This window comes from Lissotriton helveticus, chromosome 1_1 (genome assembly GCF_964261635.1).
Source record: "Lissotriton helveticus chromosome 1_1, aLisHel1.1, whole genome shotgun sequence".
In the NCBI taxonomy this organism is placed as follows: Eukaryota; Metazoa; Chordata; class Amphibia; order Caudata; family Salamandridae; genus Lissotriton; species Lissotriton helveticus.
In genome coordinates, this window is record NC_136057.1 from 1,866,501,474 (window position 1) to 1,866,523,371 (window position 21,898).

Below are 21,898 nucleotides of genomic sequence, written 5' to 3' on the forward strand. Positions count from 1 at the left end.
GACTCTATCCACCTATCGCCCTGACTCTATCTATCTATCGCCCTGACTCTATCCACCTATCGCCCTGACTCTATCTATCTATCGCCCTGACTCTATCCACCTATCGCCCTGACTCTATCCACCTATCGCCCTCACTCTATCTATCTATCTGTCTATCGCCCTGACTCTATTTATCGCCCTCATTCTATCTATCTATCGCCCCTCTCTATCTATCTATCGCCCTCACTCTATCTATCTATCGCCCTCACTCTATCTATTGCCCTCACTCTATCTATCTATTGCCCTCAAAACCAGTGAAATTCAGCAGTTAGAGTTATGTGAGCTAACTATTGCTTACGTCCCCGCAAGGTACTACTTATGATCTCACATATTATATATCACTCTTGACATGGTCAGTGACATCATGGATGACATCATTCAAAGAACCACTCACACACCCATATAAGTAATCACAAACCCACTCACTTACCCACACACCTACTCACACACCCAGTTCATCATCCATACAGCCTCTCATCAGAGCCACTCCGACGCCTATGCAACTACTTACATGTCCATTCACACATCCATACAGGCACTCGCACATCTACTCACTCACCCATACAGCCACTCATACATACACTCAATTAGCCAAACAGCCAATCACTCACCTATACAGCAGCTCACACACCCATTCACTTACCAATATAGGTACTCACAAAGCCACTCACTCACACGTACAGCTACTCAAACACCCACTTATTCACCCATACAGCTTCTCACACCGCCACTTATTCACCCATACAGCTTCTCACACAGCCAGTCGTTCACCCATACAGCCACTCGCGCGCCCAGTCACTCACACATCTACTCACACACAAATATACATAGTCACACAGCCACTCACATGATATTGGTTAAAAAATTGAAGCACTCAAAGTATACTAATTTAACTGTTGTGGTACCTTAGTATATACTTTTACACTCTGAAACTTTTAGAAAATACTGTTAGACCTGGCACCATTGGCGTGGGTCTCCTTTCCATTTTTGCTGTTGCCTCATGGGTTTTTGCTGGTGTTAGATGCTTTGAGCACTGTGCCACTGCTGTCCAGTGCCACAGTGCGAGTGCTCTCTACTGTAAATTGATGTAATGGTTGGTGATTCCATGATTGACTATTTGGTTTACTTGTCAGACCCTAGTACAGTGCACTGAGTGTGCCCAGGGCCTGTAAACCCAAATGCTGCTAGTGGGCTTGCAGCACTGGTTGTGCCACCCACAGAAGAGGCCTTGTAAAACGTGTCTAAGGTTTGTCATTGCACAGCCTGCGTGCAGTCTGGTACTGTCATGCTGACTGGGCAAGTACACCCACTTCCCAGTCCCTAAACCTTCCCTGTTCTTCATATTAGTCACCCGTATGGTAGGCCCATGGGCAGGGTGCATTGTAAGTATAAGGTAGGACAAGCCCTGATGTGTGTGGCATGTCCTATAGTGAATTACAGCCAATTTCGTTTTTCACTATTGCAAGGCTATCTGTTCTCCATAGGCCAGAATGGGCTGTTAGATTATTACATGTTTATAATCCTAACAGACTCCGAGAACAAATTCGAGTTTAGTATGCCTGGACTCAGAATGATAAAATACATATTTTAGTGAAGTTTATTTTAATATTCTGTGTTTGCAAATACTACTTTTAGAAAGTACGTATTTGCTTGCCTGACCATTTCAGCCTGCCTCTGTTAGGTAGTGTATTCCTTTGTCTCGGTTTGTGAGTGACAGGGCTGGGAGATTCCAGGAGATAGGCTGGGGCAGCCCCGTGGTGAATAGAGAGATCTGCATCTAGATGGGAGGGAGGAGTTGCACCTGAGACCTGAATATGGCTGGGCCTTCCCTCTACAATGCTGGCTCCACCCCCTGTGGTGCGTCTGATGTCTCTGCCCTGCACACTGAAAGAAGAGAAGGAAGACTGTCAACAAAGTGCTCCAGGACTGTACTTGCCTTCCACAATGCTGGCTCCACCTCATGTGGGGCGTCTGATGTGCCTGCCCTGCGCTGTGAAAGGAAAGGAGACGTCTGGTAAACCGAGTGCTTCAGAACTGGTATTGACTGAGCACAGGCCCCTCTCCCCTCAGAGAACAACGGATTTTGGGGTATAAATATTGGGACCCTGATCCCAAGAAATTAGATCACTTCTGGACTTACAAGACGAAACCTTTGCTGAGGAGAGGAACCTGAAGAAACTGAGGAGAGACTATTCCCAAGCTGAAGTGCTGCTTGGAGGATTGGCCTGCAGTGGTTGCCTTACTGCCAAAGAGAGGAGAAAGAACTTTGTGGACTTTACTTTCAACTTGTACAAAAGATCTCCAAGAGCTTGGAAGAGAGCTTGCCCCCCTGACCGAAGTCCCTGGACCAGTGGACTTCACCAGCCTTTGTGAATTGCTGCTGGAAACGCTGTTTCAGTGGCTACAGAGGCAGGGAACTGTGACCGACTCTCACGACCGGCCTGGTGTCCTGTAGACACCGCATCAAACAACGTCCGCCTCGAACAACGCAAGCTCTGAGCTCACCGAGCCGTTGCCAGCACCGCGACTGGTGGACACCACGACATGCAACGCCTTGCTACACCGACTCGTACTGGTCTGTCTGACGCTGTCACTGCTGCTGACTTCGAGTCCTGTGAACGCACCGGAGTTGGGCACCGCCTCGCACGCTTTGCGCCGCACCGCCCGACTCGCACCGCTGTCCCGACTGATCGACGCCAGCTCCCGAACTCCGGCTCTGTCGCCGCACCGCAAGCTGAAGGCACTGCATCGAAGCACCGTCTCGCCCTGCAACGCACGCCTTGGATCCACTGACTCCATCAACGGGCCGCTGCCTGCACCGCATCGAGGGACAACGCGTCCTGCAACGCTTTCTTTTTTGCACCGCCCCGGAACCGGCTCGCACATCCGTGCCGGCCGCTTCAAGTAAAAGTTACTGTGACTGAGTCTGTCGACATTTGAGTGGGCCCGGACCGACGCCATCCACTGGATTAGTTAGACTCTGTGTTCTTTCAGCAACGCTGTAGCCGGACAGGGCTACCGACTTGCACAGAACTTTGATTTAAGCCTTTTTAACCAGAACTCTTGAAATCTAATAGTAATAGTTTTGTCGTTTATTGGTCTTGTGGTAACTATATAAAATATGCTTATTTTTGATAGACAACCTTGTGTGGTGTCCATTTGTAGTGTTGTCACTGGGTTACTGTTTGTGGGCACAAATGCTTAACTTACAACGCCTCTGAGATAAAGCCTTGCTGCTCGTGCCAAGCTACCAAGGGGGTGAGCAGGGGTTATTTTATGAGTGTAATCCCCTTAACCTGACTAGAGGAGAGGGTCCCTATTTGTCACAAGTATCTACCTGTGCCAACTAGAGACCCCCAATTCTAACAAATACTCACATTCACTTTTTTTTTTTTGTCCTCATTGTGCAACAGATTAAAGTAAGGAGATTCTCGGGGTCCTTTCTCTTTTTCCAACCTTTCCTTGTTTGTGAGTTTAGGGCAACATCCCTCGAGGATTTCAGAGAAAAGGAACCCCTTACTTCCATATACTTTAAGAAGAAGGTTTCTTTTCCGGTGGGGGTGAGCTAGCCATTATGGCTACTCTTTCAGGCCATCATCTGATGTTGTGTTGCTCACACATAATCATTGGACTTAATGGAGTTATTGACTAAACCAGAACCGATATACACTAATACTTTTAAATACGTTGTCAGACCCATTGTGTTCAAATAAGTTTACCCTTCTGAAAATGTTCCCACATTCACTGCATGATGTCATCAGTGATGTCAAATTAGATGTCATCAGTGATGTCACTGACCATGTCATGAGGGCTGTAATTGTAGTATTTCTAGAGCCCATGAAGCCCGCAGACATCGAAGCGCTAAAACCTAGGAAACTGTGTGAAAGGCGAGGACCCAAAGGAGAGAAAACCTCCTCTATCTGACAACTGTGAGGGAGGACTAGTACGCAAATAACCACTTTTTCACCTGCTTACGAAAATTCAAGTAGGAGTTTAAGCTCCTGATGTGTTCCAAGATGGAGTTCCACAGCCTTACGGCCCTCACTGTGAAATCCCCTCCCCACCTTCCTGGCTTTTCTGTACCTAGGAACCACCACCTTACATTGTCCAGCTTATTTCAGAGGCCTCAACGGACAAAACCAAAAAGTCGAGCTCTGAGAGTGGAGCGCCTTGTGAGCCAAACGAAGATCTTTAAAAGACACATGTTTCTTTACTGGCAGGAAATGAAGGGATCTAAATTCTTCCCTGACCGATGAGTGTTTAGGTAATTCCAGGACCAAAAGTGCTGCGAATTTTGAATGATTTGGAGCTTGTTTAGTGAATACTGGTTCGCATGTAGACACAGGGCATTGCAGTAGTCTAAGCGAGAGGTGATAAGTGCATTGACTACTGAGATACTAAGCTCTTTCAGGGGAAAAAGCTGCATTTGATTCAAGATCTTAATAACCCAGAAACAGGAGCTCACTGTTCTATTAACCTGGGCATTGAAGGTCAAGGTATTCTCAAAAATCACACCCAGGTTTTTGGCCACAACCGCCGGAGCAAGTATCGTACCACACGTTCTGGTCACCAACAGTGGTCCAAATTGAGCCATCCATTCTAAACTCCATGATCTCGGTTTTCTTCCCATTCATTTTGAGCCAGTTCTCCCTCATCCACCTGCTGATCTCCATCATACAAGTTTTGTACCTGTCAGCCACCTCTTCCCAGTCACCAGAGATGGAGGTGATGATCTGAGTGTGATCCGCAAAGGACGATACCTAGAATCCAAAATAAAGCACCAGTATCGTCAGAGGGGCGACATGCAAAATTAATAAGGTAGGGCTCAGGGAGGAACCCCACAGGGGAGCTGAAAAGTATTGGCTCTGAAGTCACCACATTTGACTGTAAGCATCCTACCCCACAAGAAGGACTCCAGCAACTTAAGAGCCACGTCCTTCAGCCCGTCCAGATGCAGCCATTGCACCAGTAGACATGGTGATATGGTGTCAAATGCTACGGACAGGTCTAGCAGTACCAGGACGGCCACACCTCCCTTGTCAACTTGCCTGTGAATGGAATAAGCAGTCGCTATAAGTGCCGATTAAGTGTTGTGATTCTTCCTGAACTCGTTTTGAGAAGGGTCCAGGAGGTCTTGATCTAGGAGATACTGAGCTAATTCCTGGTTAATATGCTTCTCCAGGATCTTAGATGGAGTAGGCAACAATGAGATTGGGTGCAAGTTTTTTAAATCGCTAGAATCTCCTTCAGGCTTTTTTTTCACTGCCTCCATCCAGCCCTATAGGTACACCCTGGACTCCAAGACCTGCGAGTAGATCTTCTCCAAGGCCTCCGCCATAAGGTTATGGACCAACTGCAGTACTAGGAGGGCAAGGGTCGTCCTGTGAGCCTGAGGTGGTATCAGCTAACAGAGTCTTGATTTTTGCTGCCGGCGACGGGGAGAATCTAGCTAAGCAGCTGGGGTTAGGCGGTTCAGACTCGCCCCTCCCCCACCGGAAGTTATATGTCTCCTCTTTCCTTCTACCATCCCAGAATCCCAGGGGCTATTAGTGAGAGCAGGGAAATGTGCAAAGATCTTGTCTTCAAATAACTCTGCCACCTTATTGCAGAAAACCTGTGATTTTTCTACCGCCCGATGTATAGGAGGTGACATAAGGGTGCGCACTGTATTAAAAAGTTCTTTCGGAATATTGATAGCCAACCTAAATTTCTAGGTGAAATACACAGATTTTGCCTCTTTGATCGCACTTTTATATTTGAGAGTAAGCTCCCTGTGTTTGATTTTCTTTTCCAACTTCGGAGCTAGTCTCCATCTCCGTTCCTGCCTCCTGCCTTAGAAGCTCCTTGAGCTCCTCAGAAAACCACGGGGCAGAGGGTTTCTTACTACTCTTTTGGAAAGGTCTTGCCAGGGTGGGTAACCTCCTTAACTGCCGACCAAGCCCACTTATTAAAATTCTGTGTGAGTAAGCTGGGGCCCCCAAGGTCCTTCTCTTTTGAATTTTACAAGCGCATCCTCAAACTCGCCAACTGTGATTTTCTTCCCTCCAGTTTCTGATGCTTTCCACCACACATGCCTTGTGTAAATTAAACAATATCAAACTGTGGCAGGACCAGCTTAATGGCAGACAGTCGCGTATAGTCCGGGTCTCTTGATTGGAAAAGATCCCATCTAACATGTGTCCGATTTTGTGAGTCAAGATATTGACCGTTGACTCAAGCCGAAACTGAGCATGAGATCCATGAAAGCCCTGGAGTTCCAGTCCCTCCTTTCTTCAAAATGAAGGTTAAAGTCCTCCAGAATGGTGAGGCTACCACCAGGGATAAAGGGTTCAAACACTTGGTGCCAGATCCAAATAAATTGCTTTTTAGGACCAGGTGGACGGTAGGTCACATGCCCTGCCAAAATCACTGAATGTTTATTTTAAAGTGGCCCACCTCGCAGCCTTTGATAGCGGTGTTAACGGGCTGTAGTGTGCGGTTGAGCTGTTCGCTAAAAAATAATGTCTAGGCCTCTTCCCGCTCTGTACACTCCTATCAAGTCTCACTGCCACATAACCTGGTGGATTGGCAGCTGCAAAGTCCTGGCCGGCGTCCTCCTTGCCCCAGGTCTTAGTGACAAACAAATAGTTTAACTGTGCTGTCCTAATCATCTTGCTAATTTCTAAGCTATGTTTTATGAGGGAGCGGGAGTTAAATAATGCACAGCGTAGGTCCTCCTCTATCCTTGATACCCCCCAAACCAGTGTTCTTTTCCCAGAGATTTCTAGGGGGTACCCTCTCTGGAGCCAACATCCCCCTAATTTAGTTCTCCCGGTAGTCCAGTTGCACGAAGAGCAACACCATTGTCCCGCCATCCTAGGGTCCAACACTTCTCCCCCACACCTCACCCTCTGCTCAAGGTTAATAAGGGCCAGCCTCGTGAAGCTCAACCGGTGCTTAACTGTACCCAAACCGGCAGCGATCCTGGCCCCTGGTCCTGTTCGGTCGCAGAAATGCTTGTCTTAGGTGCACCTGAATAAATCAGAGGTTCAATGACTCCCAATAATCTGATTTTCTGGTCATAAGCAGTACATTGCAGGGGGCGTAAGTTATAGTTAGCTCAGGTAACTATACCTGCTGAAATTTACAGGTTTAGTACCAGTGTAACCAGAACCTAACTAGAACGTCCCTGTATGTTTTATTTTTTTCTGTGTGTGTGTTCAGATGCTGGGATTGAACCGGATTGAAGTATAAAAGCAAAGCGGTCTTTGCCTCAGACTGTTAGATTAGCATTGGCTGCAGAACGTGAGAATTGTGGATGCACTGGCAGAGGTGTGTGTTGTGGTCTTAATGCTGGAACTGCATAGGGTGCTACAGGTCCAGACATATGGTACATTGGTGTTTCCTAGTCCAGATATTGGAGGATTGGTTGTCAGTCTGAACCACAGAGGTGCATGGAGCAAATCTGGTTAGGACTAAGAAGAGTTTAGCTGTGTTTTACTGATAGCAGGAGGGACTGTGGGCCATAGTGTATGCATTTTACAAAGGTGTAAGTAATTGATGTAATACAGATACCAATAGTTACTATGTACAGTGTAAATTTCACAAGGATCTTTCTTCTCCACCATTTTTGATGCAGTGACTGGACAGATGTTCTTCCTACTGCCTAGCTTCCATTGCACTTATTTTGGTTCCTTAACTCTCCCATCACCCCTTGCAGGTTCAGCCCATCCGACAGTGTGGTGACCAAGACAGAGAGATTTCGGGCAAAAAGCGAGTCACCGATCCCCACGGATGAGCCCAAGCAACACAGCTCTCAGGTTTGTGAAAAGATCAATTGTTTTATTTTATATTCATTGTCAGAGCCCCTTTCAGAGGACCATGTGGCAAGGAGCGGATCCTGGGCCCAACCCCAGAAAATGTGTCCTTTTTAGGTTGAGCCTCGCTCTGAGAGGCAAGCTGTATTGGAGTATGCTCTTAAAGCCTGCCCACTCTCCGCCCATATTTGTCATTGGCTTATGTCATTGCCGTTCGTAAATGCTGGCTTCTGATTGGTACATAGGCTTGTTAGCCGCTACATAGTACCACCTTGTCTTCATTGTAACCCCCCACAAGGACTGGTCCCTTTTACTTCAGTTGTTACACGGTCTGCTTTATAAGTTGGTGAGCACTATTTTCTTTAATGCTCTTCCCCCTATTCCACCCACTGCATCGGGGCACCCGTACCGGCATCAGAGCCCCTGCCCACTTTGTTTTAAATAGTAATATATTTTTATTCAAATTACAGTGCGATCGGCTTTATAGTGGCCACGCTTATTTAATTATTTAATGCACAGTGCTGTCTGCATTCACTTTAGTGGCAGCGCCTATCAAATTATATAATTACCAGCGCAGGCCATGCTACAGAACTTTTGAAATAACTTTTTTTTATTTTTACTTTGGGTGAAAGCACCATACTTGCTTTCACTATAATGGTGGCCATGTCCCTCCGTTTAGACGCTGCTCACGGTAACCTGAATATGCGAGCAGCGTCTAAGAAAAGGGGCGTGGCCACCATTATAGTAGTCTCCCATTTGCGAGAGTTTGAGCTCTTGGCATTAAAAACAGTGCTATATATATATATATATATATATATATATATATATAATATATATATATATATATATATATATATATATATATGTGTATATGTATATGTATATATATATATTTTTTTTATTAATGTATTTAAATTATTTGCAACACAAGAAAATGCAAAATAGAAAACAATACAAAACAGAGACCATTTGTCTAGGATATCAAAGCAGGCAATATAAAAAAAACAGAATATGTAGCTGCAATTTATTTTAAGAGTGCTTTCAAATTATGACGGTATGCAATCACGTTTTATAGCAGGCTACCTGGATATCGCGAAGGCCGAAAGAACCTTACTCAAAGCGGCCTGTAGTCACTTACTACGCACGTGACCCAGTCGATTAGTCTACGCCTGAGCCCCAGTCCCACAGGTAATAGCAACTAGGAACATTTTCTGTACAGCCGCCCCCTGCCAGCATCTGCATCTCAGTGTACAGTGATCTACCTATCATCTATGCAGTGGCCTCAGCGCCCCCCTCTTCCTGTTCCTTACGTGGGGGAGTAGGTTCGCTGTAACTCTCCGTCTGGGTACAACAGTATAGCATGTCTCTTGACCAGCATGCGATGGTAGGAGTTGGGCCCCGGAACCAGCATTTGGCCACTCTGCGTCTCGCTATTAACAGCGCCATGTCTACCAGTCGTCTAATAGTTTATAGTTTTAGGTAGGTATTTGGAGAATCCCATGAGCGCTTTGCGACACTGTAATATAGGTCGAGGTCCGGGGCACCTAGTCCCCCCATGTGATATGGAACCATGAGTATGTCCCACTTTACACATGCCTGCTTCTCAGCCCAAGCTAGCCTTATAATTAGGGAAGATAGTTGTCTTGAAAATGTGTAAGGGAGTACCACTGGCATGTTGGTGAACAGGATCAAGAATCGAGGGAGAACCACCATCTTCATAAGATGACTCTACCTGCAAGGGAAAGGGGCAACTTAATCCAGCGATCGATATCATCTTCTAGTTTGCTGATCGCGACCCCATAGTTCTCCCTGATAACTACCTCAGTGTCAGTGTGAACTTGAATACCCAGGTAATGGATCGGTTCAGTAGTCCATTGCAATGGAAAGTCCGAGGTAAAGGGGATATGGCGGGGGTGAGCGGGAAGATGGTCGATTTAGTCCAGTTTAATCCTGACAGCGCCCCTAATTAAACAACTTTGCCGAGTACGGGAGAGAAGATTTGTTCTGGGTCTCTCACGTATAGCAATGTATCATCAGCGTACATTGATATGATCAACTTGTATCCTTTAATACATATCCCTTTGAATCTATGATACTCTCGCAACGCGCAGGCTAGTGGTTCCGCCACGATCGCATAGAGCATTGGGGAAAGCGGGCACCCTTGTCTCGTACCTCTAGTTATTTGGATCTGGTTCATGACCATATCGCTCATTTTTATTCTAGCTGTGGGGCTGTTATATAGGATGCTGACCAATTGCAAAAATATCCCCCCTAACCCTAGTCTCGTCCGGAGATGCATCATTAATGGCCATTCGACTGAGTCGAACGCATTTTCCATATCCAGGAACACTGTGACAGCCTGCGCTTCCTGCCTCGTGTGTTGGATTGCACCGATTACCGTTCTCAAGTTGTAGGTCAAGTTTCTGCTCGGGACAAACCCGGCCTGTTCTGGAACAACCAGGAGGGGGACCAGAGGGGCTAAGCTATTAGCCAAAATATTGGCATCAATTTTTGTATCCACATTTAAAAGAGATAGTGGATGATCTGATGCGCATGAAGTCGGTAGCTTATCCGGCTTGAGAATGAAGATGATTAGTGCATCCCTCATAGAGGGTGGCATCTGGCCGCTCTCACTGATTTCTACGAAGAGCGTGCTTAAATGCGGAATTAACATATCCTTAAACTCCTTATAGAAGTAGACCGTGAGGCTGTCCGTACCAGACGTGCTGCCAGATTTCATGCCGGCCAGCGCGGCCGAGATTTCCTCTGCGTCCAATGACCGCATAAGGTATTCGCAGTGGGTATTTGTCAACCAGGGAAGATTGATGTGCGCCGAATAGTCTCATATTTCTACGTCCAAGCCCGCACCTCTGGAGGTGTATAGAGACTAGTAATACTGCTTAAACCTGTCAGCTATTTCTGTGGGTTCCGACAGAGGGGCACCCTCAGCATCATCCATCACCGCCACTCCAGCTGACTCCCTACGCTTCCTCAACAATGAAGCCAACACTGAGCCCGGCCGCTCACCCTCCCCGTACGCGCAGGCCGTGTCATATTTACCCATGTGTTTTAATTCAGAGTCAGCCATTTCGTGATATTCTTGCAGTAGGGCTAGGAATATTTTGTTCGCACCCTCATCTGTGCCTGACTGTAGCCTGCCTTCAAGCGACTTCAAGTCTCGTTCCAAATCAGATAGACGCTTACGCAACGCTCGCAGCACGCCCAAGTGTTTAGCCATAGCTATCCCCTTCTATATACTTTAAAAGCCTCCCAGACCACCGCAAATGTGTCCACTGATCCGATGTTGCACTCAAAGTAAGTGTCAGTCGCTTAATGATTGTTCATGCTCCCTCTTATTTGTACTACTTGCATTGATGACCTACCTTCCTAACTATGCTCCCTCGTGTACCCACCCTACCACTCACCTACCCCTTGCCTTTGTAAAGCGCTCTGTTATCTGCAAAGATCTTGTTCGCGCTATATAAAACTTTCAAAATAAATAAAATAAAATAAATTAATCTAACTCCATTTTGAAGACTGTGTCAAGGAGTGAATAAGCGGGAATCGCCATGTGAAGTGGGGTATTCGCTTATGAGGACCTGTCAGAACCAGCAAGACGTGTGAATGGTCTGAGAAAGTGTGAAGGAAGACAGTGCAGTTACTAATTTGGGCAAATAAGTCCCTGGAGGCTAGCCAGTAGTCGATCCCAGTGTGCAGGTTATGGTAAGCCGAGTAGTGAGTATACCCTCCCCTACCCGGGTTCCGCATTCTCCTCACATCACAGAGTTACTCCTGTATTGGAACTTTCACAGATTCCCATAGCTTGTATCATTCCCCGTCGTCGAAATGGGAGTCTCGGTAACCAAAATAACATAGCAGTAGGTACAAAAGAGAAAGAAAAAAGGCCTAGGCCTCATTCCCTTTTGTAGCATATCCACCCCTTTTTGCAAAAGAGACCAAAGTACAGCAACAACCAATCAGATTAGCCTCACCCCATAGAACCCTCCTGAGAGAGCCTCAGATTTTCTACCGCACATTAGGCTAAGGGAGTCTCCTCTGAGCTCTGCTCACTTCAACTCTAGTTGAATATTTTTCAGCAGTTTTTTCTTCAGAATTGTTTAATATCTCATCTTGGAATGTCTGACAAGGAGAAGAAAGCCCTTTTTAAGGCTTGTTCCACCTGTGACAAGAAAAGGTTGTATGTGGAGGACAGGCATAAGGACTGCATTTATTGCCTGTACCCTGACCACAAGGCAGCGGACTGCAAGATCTGCCGCACCTTGTCAACAAAGACTCTCCGGGACCGTGAGTGTCGCCTCCACACCTGACTCCAAGAGCTGAAGTCGAGGAAGGAAACTCTGTCAAGTGACAGCGAGATTCATCATCTGCCACTTCATCCAGAAGGTCAGTGAGGAGGGGTAGGGCTTCCCCTTCACCATCCACAGACTGTCCTGCAAAGGCCTCAAAAAAGACCCCCCGTGAGTCTGAGAGCCGAGTCCTAGCAAATCTCCTCACCGTGGTGCAAAGGAGGGGGAAGGACTATCTTCAGCTACAGCAGTGCTGGAGTCTGCTAAAGCTTTCAAAAAGCCTTCTTCTCTAACATCTGAGAAGTCTGATAAAGATGCCGGGCTCGTCAACGGTTCCTTCAAGTCTCCCCTTTATAACGTCCGTGTCGGGTGCATCGACAACAATTATGGCGACGTCGACGAAGATGTCGATGAGAGTGTTGACGACAGTAGCGGCCACGACTGTGTCGTCGACGAAGGCATCTACGATGGCGATGACAACGACGACGGCAGGAGTGTCAACGGTTTCGCTGACGGCAGTGTCGACGACGACCATCTCTTCGTAGACTATTCAACCGTCGACAGTGGATCTCCCATCGACGACCTCGTCATCTATGATTTCTCTTTCACCGCCAACGGTACCGTCAACGACATCTTCGTTAACGGAGAGAATAACCATTTCTTTGAAGAGAATAACGCCGGATAAGACATCTCCAAGGAGGGTTACCCCCTTGCCTTCCGCACTGTTGCTTGAAGAAGAAGAGGATTCTGAGGGAGATTAAAATTATTCTTTTGGCTATGCCAATAGTCCTTCACAGCTTCTGGTCAAATGCCAAGACACTGATTCTAAAGGCGAATACCTTCACGAGCATTCACACCAGCAGGAGATCTTCAGGGCATGTTGCTGGACTATAGGAAGAGATTCTCACAACGTCCTCCTACATTTTCTGCTGTGCAAGAAGTGACTTCCATCAGCTTCTTCGGTGGTTTCGCCAAAAGCACCAGCCCAGATGGTGTCACAGCTGCAGGTCTCCAGCCCAGGTATCTCCAGTGGTTCCAGAGATATAGGACGATTCCTCAGACGAGGATCAGGATGATAGCAGGCCTAACCAGTGTGTGGAGTGGGATGACTATGTGATTCCGGATCCAGCTTCTCATACTCCGGATACAATTGATTCTCCCCCGGCAGACATTGGGAGGTTTCACCAACTGATGGAAAGAGCCTCCAGTAGATTTAAACTTCCCATTCCTTCTGTTCAAACAGAGTGTTTTCTTTATGATTTTAAAGAACCTTATTGGAAAACAGTCAGTTCCATTCCGATTGTCAGCCACGTCTGGGACGAAGGATTAAAGGCAATGAAGAATCTGGCTACTGTCATTCCAGTCTTGCCACGACTGGAGAAGAAATACAAGGCCCCTGATGATAGTCCAGCATCCTTAATAGGTCAACCGAAGCCGGATTCGGTAATAAAGTCCTCTCTCTGCCCGTCCACAAAGGCACGATTCCTGGGGGCCATCCTTGACACGTCTCTCAGCAAGGCTTCTCCATCGTTCGAAAGGCAAGAGAAACTGATGTCCTTGGCTCATCTATGGCGAAAAAGAAAGTATCTTTCAGTACGCCTTTACAAATCCCTGCCAGGAGTGATTTCTTTGTGCATTCCTCTAATACCCCACTGCAGGTTGAGGATGCAGTCACTTCAGGAGCAGCTTGACATGCAATAGCAGCAAGTTCACGGATCGTTCAACGACAAGATAGTAGTCACTATGGCAATGAAGAAAGCAGCCTTGTGGTGGACAAAGGAAGAAAATGTATCCCAAGGTCTATCCTTCGTCATCAATCTAGCTCCTTCAAGTAGTAACTACAGATGCCTCGCTGGAAAGCTGGGGTGCAATGCTTCAAGACTTGCATGTAAGCGGACACTGGTTGCCTCTGCACGTCCTTCTTCATATCAATCTCCTGGAACTCAGGGCGATTCATCTGGCACTGCAAGCCTTTCTTCCACGGTTGCAGGGTTCAGCGGTTCTCGTCCGCACGAACAATACCACGGCCATGCACTACATAAACAAAGAAGGGGGTACCAGATCTCTTCCGTTGTCGCAGGAGGCCCAAAAGATTTGGAAGTGGGCGATCCTGCATGGAATATCGCTACAGTCAGAACACCTTCCAGGAGTGCTAAACGAAAAGGCGGACATGCTCAGCAGGCTTTCGTCAGTCAGCCACGAATGGGAACTAAACAGGCTGTCTTGGAGGAGTTTTTCCACCGGTGGGGCAAACCCTCAATAGATCTCTTTGCCACCCCGGGGAACAAAAAATGCCAGTTTTACGCCAGCAAGCTACACCATCGCGGATCACTAGGGAATGCGCTTTCAATAGCCTGGTCAGGCGCATTTGTCTACACCTTTCCCCCCATTCCGTTAATACCGAGAATACTCAGGAAGATCAAAACGGAGCCGTGCAGGATGATTCTAATAGCTCCAGCTTGACCGAGGCAGTTTTGGTTCACAGAGCTTCACCTCCTCTCTCTGGACCCTCCACGTCCTCTACGGACAGTCCCGGATCTTCTCACGATGTCCCAGGGCCAGGTATGGCATCCGGACCCTCACTCCTTACACCTGTCAGCATGGCTCCGAAGCAGCCAGAGTTTCTTGGTCTCGATCTCTCTGGAGAGATAAGACGAGGTTCTCTCTCAGGCTACAGCTCCGTCTACTAACAAGACATACCATTTAAAATGGAAACTATTTTGTATCTGGTGTCAGCAGGACGACATCGACCCCTTTTCCTCTCAGCCTCACCAGGTACTTCTTTATTTCCTGTCTTTGGCTAAGGCGGGCTGGCTCATTCATCCATAAAGGTTCATTTGGCGGCAGTTTTTCGCTATAGGCGCACTGCATCTGGGCCTTCCCTTTGGTGAGCCAGGATTATTAAGCAATTTCTCAAGGGCCTATTTAGAGTCTTTCCTCCAGTAAGGCCTCTGCCTCCCACGTGGCATTTAAATCTGGTTCTCACCCAGCTGATGAATCATCCCTTTGAACCGATTCATCGGGCAGATATGAAATACCTCTTGTGGAAGATGGCCCTCCTTCTGGCTCTCACTTCGGGAAGAAGATTTGGTGAGTTACAAGCTCTAACGAACCAGGAACCCTTCCTCTAGTTTAAGAGAAATACAGTGATTCTAAGGACTAATCCAAAGTTCATACCTAAGGTGCCATCGGACTTGCATTTAAACAAGCCGGTGATTCTTAAGGCTTTATTTCCTCAGCCTTCTACGCCCGCGGAAAGGGCACTCCACTCGCTGGATGTGCAGAGATGCTTGAAGTTTAATGAATTTCTGAAGTCTTCTCAGTTGTTCATTGCTTTTAGTGCTTCCCGCAAGGGCTTATCCCTATCCAAGCGGGGTATTGCTCGATGGGTATCCAGTGCTATACGATTCTGTCATGCAGCAGCAGGCAAGCCTCTAGAGGGCACACACTACAAGATCCATGGCTTCATCTACGGCTCTCTTTGCGGCAGTCCAGATCAAAGATATCAGCAGGGCTGCAACTTGGAGCAGCACACACACCTTCACAAGACATTATTGCCTGGAGACCTCGACACAAGACGGCACGGCTGTTAGCCAGGCATTACTGAGGAACCTCTTTCATTGAGTGGTGAGCTTTCCTTTCTTCCCTCCTTCCTTTCTTTGTTATGACTATCACATTTTGCTATGTGTTTTTTAATATTATTGCATGGTTGATTAATGTTTTGCTTGATGTAAAAAAAAAAAATTAAAAAAAGAGGGTGAATAGAGAATGGTGAAAAGAGAGGGAGAGATGACAATGAGGGAGCAAAATGTGCTTCTGACTGCTATCTACTGTGATACAAGCTATGGGAATCTATGAAAGTTCCAATACTGGAGTAAGAAAACAAGTTACATACCTGTAACTTTGGTTCTCCAGTATTGGTTACTTTCATAGATTAAAAAAACAACTTTCAGAGGAGGGTCAAAAGGGAATACATTTAAAGACCATTCAAGTTTAAACCCCCATTTAGACTATAAGAAACACTAAACAACTTGAAGGTCTGGAGTGAAGCTGAGTCTGCTAGGTCCTCAAAAGAAACAAAATAGACTGAACATGCATTGAGCCAGCCCACAGATGATCAGAGGACACTGTGGAATAGACTTAGATTAAAGTCCTATCAGCCCACCCTCATGGCGGAGCATCATCATTTAGGACATCAGGAACCAAACCGGTGTCTCCATGCCCAGATGTATTGGCTAGATACCACACGATTTAGGGTTCAAAGTTGATGAAAGTGTCCTCGCCATTAGCGGTGCTGGTATAATGCAGTGCAGTGTGAATATAGTGAGTGAAGTTAAAATGACGGTCAAGGCAAAAACATTTTTTATTCGTATTCACCTGGACGTCACATTAAAAAGGGTGAAAGAACAGTGTGAAAAAATCACTGTAATCTTTGCTTAAAGGTGAAAAGGGGCCAACATGTTTCTGCCATAAGGTGAAAGTACACCGGCATTCTTCAGGGCCAATGATGTATGCTACTGCAAAGATACACTCTAGATTTGAGTGACATAAAGAGTGAAATATGACACTACAACAAATGTTGGCGAATGTGGTCACTAGACCACCCTACCGTATCCTTACGAGTTCTGTGATAAGTGAAGGATACCGTCCCCAACTATTTGTGGGAATCCAGCCTCACCTCACCCGGCAACGGCTCGGAGGATGAGGCCCCGCTCTCTCCGTCGGGTGCCTTGTGTGTGGACCGTGTGCATGTCATGAGCCAGCCTGTGTGCCCTTTCGACTCGAGTACTTACTTACTTGATGATCAGGTATTTTAATTTAACTACTGTCTAAACAACAACTGTAGTTCCGAATCTGTCCCCAGTTTCTGAGAGGGCCGTGTAACTTAAGCCTGTACAACACTACGATCGATGTATGTGCAGGTTCACCCTACTCTCCGTTAAAAACTGGGACATTTGATTTTAGGAGGAAGTCTGCAGAGGTTCCGTTACTGCCTTCATGGCCGGCTTTGATTCTCTTCGAGACCAGCTCGGCCTTTCATCCTTCCTCGGTTGCCGTTAGGGTACCAAGAGATGGTTCCTTTTGTGAAGTTTATACAGTTTTATGGATCTCACCAGCCTTGCCTGGGCCCCTGGGGGCCCTGGTGGAACCACAGACACAGGGGGGCCTTCGGGGTTGCCAGCTCCTAGAATTAACGCTTGGAAAGTTGGCGGAAATTAACACCTTTAAAGACAAATAACACTGAGCGTTTGTTTGCTTTGAGAGCCTGGAAGGGATTGCAGTCGGTACTTGAATACCATTTTTGTAAAAGTATTTGCAATTTTCAGTATGACAACTGTGCCGCTGTTTGTTTTAATTATAGTAAAGGAACTGTTTAGAGAACGCTAAAATAATTTTGAACTAATTTCTTCAATAAAGGCATTATTTGAAGTTTATGTTCAAAATGAGGGAAATCCCAGTTGTTATCTGGATTTACCAATATTTTTACTGCCTTTCACATAAATATATTGCCTATGGGTAAAATATAGGGCAAGTAGCAAGGGCACGAGGCATTGTAGACCCCCCCCCCTTGTGCTCACTTACCCCCCCACACCCTTCCTGGCCCCTTTGTCCATACCCCCCTGCCTCTTGGCATTGCCCCCTTCCAGAAGCCCCCCCTGCCTCTTGCGTGTCGCCCCCTGCCCTGTCCGTGCAAATCCGGGACATCTAGTCACCACACACCTGCCTCTTTTCCATTTTGGAAATATGTCTGTCTAATCGAGTAGTATGTCTGCCTGGTTTAGACCCCGTTGGTGGCGACTACAGCAAGAAACGTGGGTGCAGCAAGGCTGGAGTGGAGTGCAGCTCCAGTTGCCGGGGCGGATCTGTTGCTTCCCTGTGACACTTTACGATCCGAGGAATGCCGTTCAGGAAAGGGAAAAAAACATTCCTCCGATATATGCATTTTGTAAAGGCTGCTTGTGACAGTGAAGGAAAGTGGAACAGGGCCCAAGTGAATACGAGAAATAAATATTGGATAAGAGGAAGGGAAAGGCAAGATCTGCCTCACGGCACCTGGCTGCTGAACCAGGGGGTTTCCGCGTTTCACTTCTCCTCTTCCCACACGATCAGCTGCAAAGTGCACCAGGCAGGAAGACGACTCGAAATGAGAGCACTGGGCTTTCTTTCTTGTTTTAAATTGTTTATCTGTCATTTACAGTAATGTAACAATGGATTCAAATGTAAGTTGTGCAAAGTACTAAGAAGGGGCAGGAAGGAAAGCAGGGCCGCACTGAGTACGTAAACTTGTCCTGGCATTGGGCGTCCGCGTTACTTAATTTGAAAATGTAGTAGAATACGATTTAGTTGCTTTGGGCTGTCCAGCTTGAGTACATCTCTCTCGTGGGCATCTCTTGTTTACTGGATCCTTCCGAGTCCTGCCTCTCTGTAAACAAGCCTTTAAATCTTATCTTGTCACATTTGCTGTGCATTGAAGACAGAGCTCAAATGTCACGCTCTGTCTTCCAAGGGAGCTTGGTGTTTAATTTCTTTCTCTGACTTCAAAGTGATAGAAATGTTTTTATGTGACAACCCTGCACAGTGCCCATATGAGACTAGAGGGTGTAGGATGTTATTTTTTCTTGCACACAACAAAAATTATCTGTGCTGATGTTATATCGGAATTAGGAAAGTACAAATGATGTACATTTTCTTTGTAATTCTGAACTGGGATGAAAACAAATATTTGAATATGATCAAAACACATCATTACAGTAGGTGATGACATTTCCACACATTATCGTTTGTGCGCAGTAGAACTGTATGTTGGTGCAAATGTAATGGTCATTTCAATTGATAATGTGTTGTCTGTAATGGCAGTGCACCAATCCAATGCTTTGTGAAGGCTGTTTCCCAACTGCTGTGCAACTTCTTCTACTCTTAGAGCTGAGATTTTCATGAAAGTCTTATAGTCTGAATTCAGCACCTTACTGTAATAGGACGGAATGTATGAAGCTCTGTGGTTATCCTGAATAATCAGCTACCTATGTTATGCCGTCTATTAATGTAATAACTGCACTTTCACAATTGCTTTATTAACCTTCCTGCTTTTTCAAATTTGCTTGAAAATGCACGATTTTTCTTCTTTTTTTTCAACATTTTCTTGGGGGGGTAACCCCCAAAACTCCCCTTTTGGGGTTCGGGTTCGCTCGCTGCGATCGCTTGCTACGGTACTGTATGCAAATCACTCTGCGCCACACCACTTTGAAATGTCACCAACCGCCCCTGACTTTGAATTCTGGGATTTGAAGTCATGTACTTATAAAGGGTAAAACACAAATAGACCACCTGAAGACTCTTATAATGGCACATGGGTCTTCAATCTCAACACCACACAAGATCAGTAAGAGTGTCGTCATGGAATCTTATTGCACAAACCGCACACCACATCCAACTGCAAAGCTAATAACAAAAGACGCATTTCTCAAACACGTGGGGCTGCTGTAAGTCGCAAGACCAGCCATGAGTCCGGAGGCGTGGCTTCCGTTGGTGCAACAGGTGCATGGGCACCGTGACTCAATGAACCATGATTATTGCTGTATTTCACAGTTTAAACATCGGCGTGGGTGGTAGCCGCTGGGGGTGCATGCAGTCTCTGGGGCACACAGAAAATGGTTTCCTAAGAGGCACACGTGTGCACTCTTTTTCATACTCAGCCACACGTGCATACATACAGACAATCTTTCCACAGACACTCAGAAACACACACATTCACGCTGACTTCACACGCTCTTCACTCACTTCAAATACACACTCACACACGCACAATTTCTTCCACAAACCTGCCTTTCCCAGCTGCACGTCTGTGAATGCACTTTTTACCCCCAAACATTCATTACTACAAAAAGACATTGAACAACGTTTTCAAAGACACCGACGGATTGCACTTGTGGGAGCCGCGGGGGCTTCTGCCTGCTTAAGTTACTGACTTAAGCCCTGCGTTCCCAGCCGTTCCTGGGAAATACTGACTGCCTATTTAAGCAGCACATCCCCTTTATTAACTTTGGACAGAAACTCAACACCTTGCTAACTCCTATAAAATGTGATTTATATTTTTTGTTTTATTAATATTATTTGTATACTACACAGTAAATATGGCTTCTAGGCGCTTTCAAGAATAGATTTCGTACAATGAAAGAGGTAAGCTCGATGCACCTCCTACACGCAAATGAAGCAATCTGAAACCCAACCTACTATACGAACTGTCAAGCAAACACCAGTCCAGTGTGTCTTTTGATTATGAACAGCACCCTGATGTCCTCGAAATGTGTTTTGTGTTATGATACGCAAGTGAGTGAGTGAGTGAGAGAGAGAGAGAGAGTGTGTGTGTGTGTGTGTGTGTGTGTGTGTGTGTGTGTGTGTCTGTCTGTCTGTCTGTCTGTCTGTCTGTGTGTGCGTGTCTGTGCCTCTCGGTGTGTGTGTGTGTGTGTGTGTGCACGCGCTCTGTTCATTCTGAACAGCATGGAGTCACCACTAATTGGCATTGCTGCTGCCGGTGTAATTGCAGCGGGGACCAGGCATATACAGGCTCACCTGCCCTCCAATTTCGTCCGCCTATCACTAAATATCCGGTGGGCAAGGGTGGTCCATTCCCCCTGATTTCACTCGGGCCCATGTCAATTTTGCTGGGACTCTGTAAACTGTGTAAAAGACCAACAGAGAACAGAAAGCTCAGAGGCTATGACCAGTTGCTGAGTTCCGTGCGTGTCCTGTAGTTTACACTTTCAAATGGCGTCCTCTCTGAAATAAATTGTGGGTTCGATAAACTGAGTACCACACTTTTAGTTAATAGAAGGCTCTGACATATTTACGGAGCTGCAGGATGCATACATAGAAGCATACATAGAAACACCTGCACACACTAATAATGTGTACGTTATTACATATATTATCACTCCAAAAGTTGTCCACCTTTAAGTAGCACACGACCAGCAGCATGATTTATGTGTAGGTAATGACGGGATCTGCTTGTAGATACCGCTCCGTAATGGATTTGTCTGACGCGTTTCGAAGCTCCATATGCTTCTCTTCAGAGGCTTTAACGAAGCGGTGTGCGCAATCGCTGACCCACTTCACCATTTTCCATATGACACACCCACCAATTGGAGGCTCAGATGAGACTGTGTATTATGGGAAGTGTAGTGCGGAGAGCACACAATGAAGTCCTGTATGGACCCTGCAAGTGGGCCCGTCCTGTATACGGCTGCTGTTTCACTTTCGTGACCCCCAAGAATTATGGGGTGGTGCATACTCCACGGCTGGACGACCGCGTGTTAATTATCGCTCCAAAAGTTGTCCACCTTTAAGTAGCACACGACCAGCAGCTATATATATATATATATATATATATATATATATATATATATATATATATATATATATATGTGTTTTTCCTAAATGCGAGGCAATGAGCACCCCTAAATGTGTGTGCAGTGACAGGTGTGGTTGTCAATTTATGGGCGATTGGTGTACTTCAAGGCGTGTGAGCTAATTATTTCGAAGCAATGTCTGCACTGGGAGGGGGGGGGGGCGAGGCCCAGGGAAATCACGAGTTGCCCCGAATCACACGAGGCGTCTGGTTACTAGTGGAAGCAGGGAATAGATTGCCCTCCTGCAGGATGATGGACAGACCGAAACACTGAGTTACCCTATGCTACCTTGATGTAGCTCGCCAGTCCAGCTTTTTTTGTAACAGTTTGTAAGCTTGCTTTTGCAGCC

At 46.4% G+C, this 21,898-nt stretch overlaps 1 protein-coding gene across 2 annotated transcripts in view; it reads left to right on the plus strand.

Moving 5' to 3' along the window:
• The window catches only part of ZBTB37 (zinc finger and BTB domain containing 37), a 119,716-nt gene that overhangs the window by 68,778 nt on the left and 29,040 nt on the right, over positions 1-21,898 (plus strand). For both annotated transcript variants that reach the window (XM_078641834.1, XM_078641844.1), the window contains exon 3: positions 7,739-7,838. In XM_078641834.1, coding sequence (XP_078497960.1) covers positions 7,739-7,838 — 100 coding nt within the window. The remainder of the gene's footprint in view (positions 1-7,738; positions 7,839-21,898) is intronic.